The sequence below is a fragment of the Garra rufa genome, chromosome 23, assembly GCF_049309525.1.
Source record: "Garra rufa chromosome 23, GarRuf1.0, whole genome shotgun sequence".
Taxonomy (NCBI): Eukaryota; Metazoa; Chordata; class Actinopteri; order Cypriniformes; family Cyprinidae; genus Garra; species Garra rufa.
Genome location: NC_133383.1, coordinates 1,287,133 through 1,296,594, shown reverse-complemented (window position 1 = coordinate 1,296,594; position 9,462 = coordinate 1,287,133). Strand labels below are relative to the sequence as shown.

Sequence of the window (9,462 nt, the reverse complement as noted above, 5' to 3'; positions counted from 1 at the left end):
CTGTTTTTGAGCAATCATGAGTTGCAAATGAAAAGAAATTGAATTAATTAATTCATATTAATTCTCTGATTATATATTCTTTAAATTTCATACTATGATATATTCACATAAAATCTCATCAGTGTTGACAAAAATATATGGGTCTAAAGAAATTTACAGTGTTTTTATGTCCATAGAAAGCATGTTAAATGTAAGTAAAGTGTCTACTTTTAAGGTTTCAAATACGTTTTTGGACAATAAAATGTAAACATTTGGTTGAAATAATATTACTTTGTCATAATATTTATATAAAAATTCAAACAACATGCTTATTCTGACTTGTACATATTAAAATATATAAAAGAATAAGGGAGCATATTAATTTTTATTATGTTTTAAATGAGTAAAAATGTTTTACTGACAAATGGGCAAAACCTAGGATAGTGGCAAATTTTAAAAATGTAGAATTACAACTAATTAGCATTTTTAGTTCTTTTAATATGTCATAAATATTTTTTGTTGTAAATATGCCTGACAAGATCATTACACTGAATGACATTTTAGTGGGTGTCTTCTGTAAATCAGGGACAAAATGTATGATATTTATTTTCTGCTCAGAAAAACAAAAACAAAAATACAATTAAATCAAACAGAAAACTTTTTAGTATTTTTTTGGAAAAACAACAACAATTTGAATCAGTATTACACTTATTGTTTTTATGCTTAAACCCTTTTTCATCTTTGACCTACATACATTTTGTGCATCATAGTTTTTGTCGGTATATTAAGACATTTCAAAGAATCTCAATTTCTTAATAATTAAAAATCAAATGGGTAATGGGTAAATGCAGTAAAATAAGGTAACATTTAAACTACTGATACTGTATTTTCCACATTCATTCATTAATGAGAAGCTGCTTATGAAATAACAATTCTTTCGGTTCAAACAGACAAGGAATGAGAAAATCCTATACAGATTTTTAAAAAGGAGGGTTAAGAATGTTTAGATATGTGACCCTGGACCACAAAATCTTTTGTAAATTGAGATTTATACATAATCTAAAAGCTGAATAAACAAGCTTTCCATTAATGTATGGTTTGTTAGGCTAAGAGAATATTTGGCTGAGGGTGCAAAAAAAAATCTAAATATAGAGAAAAATGCCTTTAAAGTTGTCCAAATTAAGTTCTTAGCAATGCATATTACTAATCAAATTTAAGTTTTGATCTATTTACAGTAGAAAAAATTTACTAAATATCTTCATGGAACATAAACAAAAGAAAAAAACAGGAGGAAATTCACATCTGTCTGCATTCGCTGAATAGCAGGGTATCATTAGGCAATGCAATAAATGAACAAAAAGAAGGATTTAAAAGATTTAAATATTCATTGCTTGCCTTAAACCTGAAAACAATGAAATCATTATTTTAACCGGTTCTTTATATAAACAAATCTTTGATGATGCAGCGTTCCTACATGTATTTCCGTGTGACTTGAGCTTCCGGGGTTGGAGATGTCTGAGGACGGGGTTTCTGCCGTCTCCTCCGTCTGCTCTTTGGTGTCTGGAGCTGAAGTTTCAGCCGGTGGTTCCTCTGGATCCAGCTTCTTAGGACCAAAAAGAAAAAACATGAATGTTAGCATCCAAACAAGCTCATCTTCACTGATTCACCACAAACCATCCTCATGAACGGATGGAAAGGATTCAGGATTACACTGCATAATGATAATTTCTTCCTTGAAAAGTGATTCACTTCACAGTTATTGAACTGAACTGAATCAACACTAAAGTGAATTGATCTGAATAGCAACATTATTGTCTTGGGTAGAGCTGCTTCTAGATAAAAACTTAAATAGTTTGATGAAATTATTTTTAAATAGTCTCATAATTGATTACCTTTTCAGTTATTAAACTGAACTAAATCAACACTGACGTGATTCAATTGAATCAACTGACTTGTTTGCATCATTGATTCTGTTATTTTCCAGTTTATTGTTGTGAACTGCTTTGAAACAATCTGTATTATATACAGCGCTATAAACATCTCCAGATAAAAGAGCATCATGAGGTAAAAGCAGCTTTGGTGTAAAAACACCTCTGGGTGATTTCCTTTCACTAAATTATTCTGGACTCAGCGACGGTTCAAACACGCTTAAGAAAAGCAAGCAGAAGTTCCTCCAGAGCAGTGGTGAATTATACATGAGCGCAGCTTCATAAACACAACACACACTTCAAGAGACCGCTCACACACTTGGGGAAAAACATCTGAAGCGTATCTGCTAACACGAGCGAGAAATAACTCTATACGGATTGGACGTGAATAAACTGACATCTATAACACTGGATCTACTCCTTTATCATTTACTAATTTATTTTAAAAGCCAGAGAAGTGTTCATTGCATCCTTTCTTACAATGAATGACACTTGCTTTGATTTAATTGATTTAATGCAATGACATTCACACATGCATGAATTAAATTGAGCAGAATAATGACACTGTTGTCTTCTGTAGAGCACATTCATTTCATAATTGATTCATTTCGCAACACTGACATTGTTATTAAACTGGATTGAATCATAATTTAACAGAAGAGATCTGAATAATGATCTTCTGTACTACAGCTTATAGATAGAAATTGAATTTGTTTTAAAATAGATAAACTTTACAGTTATTAAATGGAATTGAATCAACTGACTTGTTTGCATCATTGATTCTGTTATTTTCCTGTCTATTGTTGTGAACTGCTTTGAAATGATCTGTATTGCATATAGGGCTATTAAAATTAAAATAAAGTTTTAGGAATGCATTGCATAATGGTAAATTCTTGCTAGAAAAAGTCAGGAGAGTGATTCACTTCACAGTTATTTAACTGAACTGAATCAACACTGAAGGGAATTGATCTGAATAACAAACACTACTGTCTAGCTGCTTCTAGATAATTACTGAAATAGTTTCATAATTGATGAACTACAGTTATTGAACTAAACTGAATCAACTCTGACGTGATTCGATTGAATCAACTGACTTGTCTGCATCATTGATTCTGTTATTTTCCTGTTTATTGTTGTGAACTGCTTTGAAATCATGTGTATTATATATTAGCGCTATTAAATAAAAAAAAAGGTTCAGAATTGCATTGCATGATGCTAAATTCTTCATTGAAATGTCAGGAAAGTGATTCACTTTACAGTTATTGAAAAAACTGAATCAACACTGAACTGAATTGATCTGAATAACAACACTATTGTCTTCTGTAGAGCTGCTTTTAGACAGAAATTTAGATAGTTTCATGAAATAGTTTTCAAATAGTTTTATAATTGATGAAGTTTACAGTTATTGAACTGAACTGAATCAACTCTGACGTGATTCGATTGAATCAACTGACTTGTGTGCATCATTGATTCTGTTTATTGTTGTGATCTGCTTTGAACTTATCTGTATTATATACAGCGCTATTAAAATGAAACTAAAAAAGGTTCAGGATTGCATTGCATAATGCTAAATTCTTCCTTGAAAATCCAGGAAAGTGATTAATTTTCCAGTTATTGAACTGAACTGAATCAACACTGAACTGAATTGATCTGAATTACAACACTATTGTCTTCTGTAGAGCTGGTTTAGATAAAAATTGAGATAGTTTCATGAAATAGTTTTCAAATGGTTTCATAACTGATGAACTTTACAGTTATTGAACTGAACTGAATCAACACTGACTTGATTCGATTGAATCAACTGACTTGTTTGTATCATTGATTCTGTTATTTTCCTTTTTATTGTTGTGAACTGCTTTGAAATCATCTGTATTATATATATATATAGCGCTATTAAAATAAAAAAAGGTTCAGAATTGCATAATGCTAAGTTCTTCCTTGAAAAGCCAGGAAAGTGATTCAATTCACAGTTATTGAACTGAACTGAATCAACACTGAACTGAATTGATCTGAATAACAACACCACTGTCTTCTGTAGAGTTGCTTTTAGATAAAAATTTAGATAGTTTCATGAAATAGTTTTCAAATAATTATAATTGATGGACTTTACAGTTATTGAACTGAACTGAATCAACACTGACTTGATTCAGTTAAAACAACTGACAGTTTGCATCATTGATTCTGTTATTTTCCTGTTTGTTGTTCTGAACTGCTTTGAAATCATCTGTATTACATATTAATATTAAAATAAAAAAGATTCAGGATTGCATTGCATATAATGCTAATTTTTTTCGAAAAGCCAGGAAAGTGAATCACTTCACAGTTATTGAACTGAACTGAATCAACACTGAACTGAATTGATCTGAATAATGACACTACTGACTTTTGAGCACTGCTTTACAGCAGAATCTGAATATGTCTTAAATTGATCTCATATTTGCTCAAGTTTTCAGATATAATCAGCTTTACAGAACACAAGAGTCATTAAACTCATGTTTAATTTCAGTTCATATCATTGCATTAGAAAGCAAGCAAAACAAGCATTGTTTGTTGTAAATATGATGCACAAACACACATTTGGCTTTTACAAAGACATTTAAACCAACAACTTTGAAACAACCGGATTTAAAAAAGCACTGTGAAAAATAAACCTGACTTTGTATGCACTTATTTTGAAGTCCTGTAACTCAACAGGTATTATTCAATCTAAAAAGAGCCCTCCTTATACTAAATCACACTTAAATATGCAATATAAATACACAGGTATATTATAGCTCACTCTAAATCAACAGGTCTCATTCAATCTGAAATGCATCTGCGCTGCATGATGATCATTCCTTCTATGAAGTCAAATGTGATCGAGTCGTTTCATGCATGTCGAGTTCAGCATTATTCCCAGTGTTTCCATCGCTCACAATAATCACTGGATCTCCATCATAAAGCAATCTCTTTAAACGCCAGCGCCTGATGAAATGCTTCAGGAGCGAGAGACAGAGAGAGAGACGTCAGGATGGATGGGCTGTTGATGTAGTCGAACGGTGACGCCATGGAAACCAGCATCAGTCTCAAACACTGGTTTATTCTGCCTGCATCGCTCTGGGCTTAGTGTTTATTAACTAACATCTACCAGCACTCTTAACTAGTTTTCTTGTACCTGTAGAGAATATGATTGCTGATAAATTTTTAGGAACATCAATTGTTTTCTATACATCATAAATATGGGACAATATTTGGCTGAGATACAACTATTTGAAAATCTAGAATCTGAGGGTACAAAACCTTTTAAGCCTTTTAAGTTTTTCCAAATTTAGTTCTTATCAATGCATATTACTAATCAAATTTAAAGTTTTGATATATTTACGGTAGGAAATGTACTTAATATCTTAATAGAACATGATCTTAATAACCTAATGATTTTTGGCATAAAAGAAAAATTGATACACTGTATTTTTGGCTATTGCTACAAATATATGAATTTAATTGCATCTTTATTGTCATTGATTCAAATGTCTTTGTAAAGGCCAAAAGTGTGTTTGTGCATCAATGCATGCAATGACATGAACTGAGTTGAGTTGATTAATTACTCTATTGTTCTGTAGAGCTGCTTAGATCTGAAATTGATTGCAAACTTTAACAAATATGAGATAAATTCAAGACAAATTCAGATTCTGCTGTAAAGCAGTGCTTAAAAGTAAAATTTCAAAGAACTGCACAACAATAAACAGGAAAATAAGAGAATTAATGATGCAAACCGTCAGTTGATTCGAATGAATCAAGTCAGTGTTGATTCAGTTCAGTTTAATAACTGTAAAGTGAATCACTTTCCTGGCTTTTCAAGGAAGAATTTAGTGCTATTAAAACAAAAATAAAAAAGGTTCAGGATTGCATTGCATAATGCTATATATAAGACAGATAATTTCAATGCAGTTCACAACAATAAACCGGAAAATAACTGAATCAATGATGCAAACAAGTCAGTTGATTCAACTGAATCACGTCAGTGTTGATTCAGTGGTCTTTATACAAACACAATGAAATCGAATTAATGAATTTCTACTCATATTATTATTGCATTAGATGACCAAGCAAAGCAAGCATCATTTGTTGTAAAGATAATGCACAAACTCACTTTTGGCTTTCAGAGACATTTAAATCAAATACTGACTTGATTCCATTATTAATGTGAATCTGCTTTGAAGCAACCAGATTTAAAAAAAAAAAACACTGCAAAATAAATGTGACTTGACTTTTGTCATTTCAGGTTCCTGTAACTCAACAGGTTTCATTTCATCTAAAAAGATTCAGGAAAAAGCCAGAAAGGTGTGTTTGTGCATCCCTTCCTCATAATAAATCCTACATGAATATGCAATGAAAATATGCAGATATATCTTGGTTCTGTAGCAAATTAGAGCAAATTAGACAATTTAAGATTAGAACCCAAAGAGATTACAACTATTTGAAAACCTGAGGGTGCAAAAAAAATCTAAATATTGAGAATATCGCCTTTAAAGTTGGCCAAATGAAGTTCTTAGCAATGCATATTACTAATCAAAAATTACGTTTTGATATATTTACGGTAGGATCTTTACAAAATATCTTCATGAAACATAATCTTTACTTAACATTCTAATGATTTTTAGCATAAAATGAAAAATCCATAATTTTGACCCATGCTACTTAATACTGGTTTTGTGGTCCAGGGTCACAAATGAGACTAAAAAAATCTTGAAAATGAATTTTGACTAATTTGGCCCTTATGAAAATACTACAGTAACCAGAGTTCAACTACAGTATTATAGTCAAACATCAGTAACCACAAATGTACCACTATCTGCAACATGGAATTTGAGAATAACAATAACCAATCTGCCAAAATCACACATGCATACTACAGTTTCACTTATGTAACACCGTGGCTAGTTTTCACACGGAAGAAATGAGCAAAAAAAGTATTTATAATATGAATATGAACAAAAACACTGCAAATGTGACCTTGGAGCACAAAACCAGTCTTAAGTAGCACGGGTGAATTTGGATCAACAGCCAAAAATACATCGTAGGGGTCAAAAATGATCAATTTTAATGCCGAAAATCATTAGGATTTTAAGTAAAGATCACGTTCCATTAAAATATTTAGTAAATTTCTCACTGTAAATATATCAAAATTTAATTTTTGGTTAGTAATATGCATTGCTAAGAACTTCATCTGGACAACTTTAAAGGCGCTTTTCTCATTTTTTAAACATGATAGTAAACATGAAATATCCTAATGATTTTTGGCATAAAAATTTATAATTTTGACCCATTTACTGCATTTTTGGCTATTGCTACAAATATATCTATTCAACTTCATTCCTACTGTTTCCTTAATAAATTCTCTACTGTAAATATATCAAAATTAAATTTTTGATAAATGCACAACTTTAAAGGTGATTTTCTCAATATTTAGATTTTTTTTTGCACCCTCAAATTCCAGATTTTCAAATAGTTGTATCTCAGCCAAATATTGTCCTATCCTAACAAACAATACATCAATAGTTGACCCTTAAACTAGTTTTCTTTTACCTGTAGAGAACATAAGTGCTGAGTACTGGACCACATAATCCATAAGGGTCAATTTTTTTAAAATATATTTTTTTTACATTTTAGGCACATCAGTGTTTTTCTATACATCATAAAAAAAGCTTTCCATTGATGTATGTTTTGTTAGGATGGGATATTTGGAGGAGATACAACTATTTAAAAATCTGAAATCTGAGGGTGCAAAAAAATCTAAATATTGAGAAAATCGCCTGTAAAGTTGTCCAAATGAAGTTTTTGGCAATGCATATTACTAATCAAACATTAACTTTTGATATATCTACGGTAAGAACATGATCTTAATATCCTAATGATTTTTGGCATGAAAGAAAAATTGATCATTTTGACCCATACACTGCATTTTTGGCTATTGCTACAAATATATCTATTCAACTTAATTCCTACAGTAATTTCCTTAATACATTTCCTACTGTAAATATATCAACATTTTATTTTTGATTGGTAATATGCATTGCTAAGAATTTCATTTGCACTACTTTAAAGGCGATTTTCTCAATATTTAAATCTTTTTGCACCCTCAAAGATCAGATTTTCAAATTTGCATCGCCAAATATTGTCCTATCCTAACAAACCATACATTAATGGAATGGGTCACAAAAGACCCTTATGACTGATTTTGTGCTCCAGGGTCACAAATGATTTTATTTAAAATATGCATATAAGAGAAGTCGTTTCAGACAGAGGTGGAGCAGGTGATGAAAGACTATAAAGACGAACGCTATTGTCTTGATGAATGAGCCGCAACAAGAGCATCAATTAAAAACCAGAGTCAATTCATGTTTTTCGGTGCTGAATTCCCACTTCACTAAACAGCAGATGCTTTACGCGGTTTGTAGCCAGTCTTACCCACTACGTCATGTGAAGTGGCCCATCCATCCATCATGCATCATCCATCTCATGCACTCAGTGTCAGTGACTCGCTCAAGGGCAGTGGATCCGCTGTCACAAGCCCAAGTAGGACACATGAATCACGGAGAGACGAGCAACTTCACCCGGCTCTGCATATGCCGCCTGCAGTGGCTGGAGCGCGGGCGCAGCTGCGTGTTTTGGTATGCCGGAGGAGTTGCGCCGCATCCAGCGCGGCATCAGAGTTTAAATCTCACTGCCAGACGCGCAAGAACGCGGAGCCCCTGCGGTATGAGCGCTAGCGCACGCATGCTGCATCAATCCTCCGTGTTCACTTGCGATTCTGCTTCACACGCAAACAGCAGCAGCGGTGCACGGAAAGATCCAGAGCAGGCGAGGCGAGGCGATGCCCACCCAGCTCTGGCACCCACTACTGCTGTTGCTGCAGACGCACAAGCATCATCGCGCTGCGGGAAAAGCGACGCAGACACTCACCTCGTTCACCTCCGCAGGCATGCTGGCGACGCAGAGCGGTGTGCGCGGTTTCTCCGGGTAAATACAGCTGTTTGTCTGTCTGCGGCTCACACATGAGCAGCCATCCTTCCTCCTGCCCGCGTCCACATGCACTCGATCATGCTCTCACATGCACACACACGCATGCACACGCGCGCACACACCCCCAGCCTCGCGCACACGCGCGCGCGCAGCTCAGCGCAGTGGAGGAGATGCTGAATCAACAGCACGATTCACACACACTCCTCAAAGCCCAGCGAGGAGGAGAACCACATCCAGTTAGTGTTTGTCATTCATTAAATGAGATCATTAGCGCTCATTAAACCGCATCAGAAAGATGAGAGCGAACGAGAATAGGAGCTGCGAATGCGACTGATGCAGCACACACACACACACACACACACACACACACACACACACACACACACACACACACACACACACACACACACACACACACACACACACACACACACACACACACAGTTGGGGTAACGCAAGTTACGTAATAATATTACCTTTTCCAAGTAACTATTAAAGTAACGCATTACTTTTTAATTGACAAGAAAATATCTGAGTTACTTTTTCCCTCATT

At 33.9% G+C, this 9,462-nt stretch overlaps 1 protein-coding gene across 1 annotated transcript in view; it reads right to left on the bottom strand.

The window, feature by feature from the left end:
- Positions 1-9,185, bottom strand: part of arvcfa (ARVCF delta catenin family member a) — a 50,852-nt gene extending 41,667 nt beyond the window's left edge. Inside the window, exons 1-2 of the mRNA XM_073829457.1 lie at positions 8,850-9,185; positions 1,454-1,582 (exon numbers count right to left, since the gene is read on the bottom strand). Coding sequence (XP_073685558.1) covers positions 1,454-1,582; positions 8,850-8,870 — 150 coding nt within the window. The 5' untranslated portion in view covers positions 8,871-9,185. The remainder of the gene's footprint in view (positions 1-1,453; positions 1,583-8,849) is intronic.
- Positions 9,186-9,462: the final 277 nt, after the last annotated feature.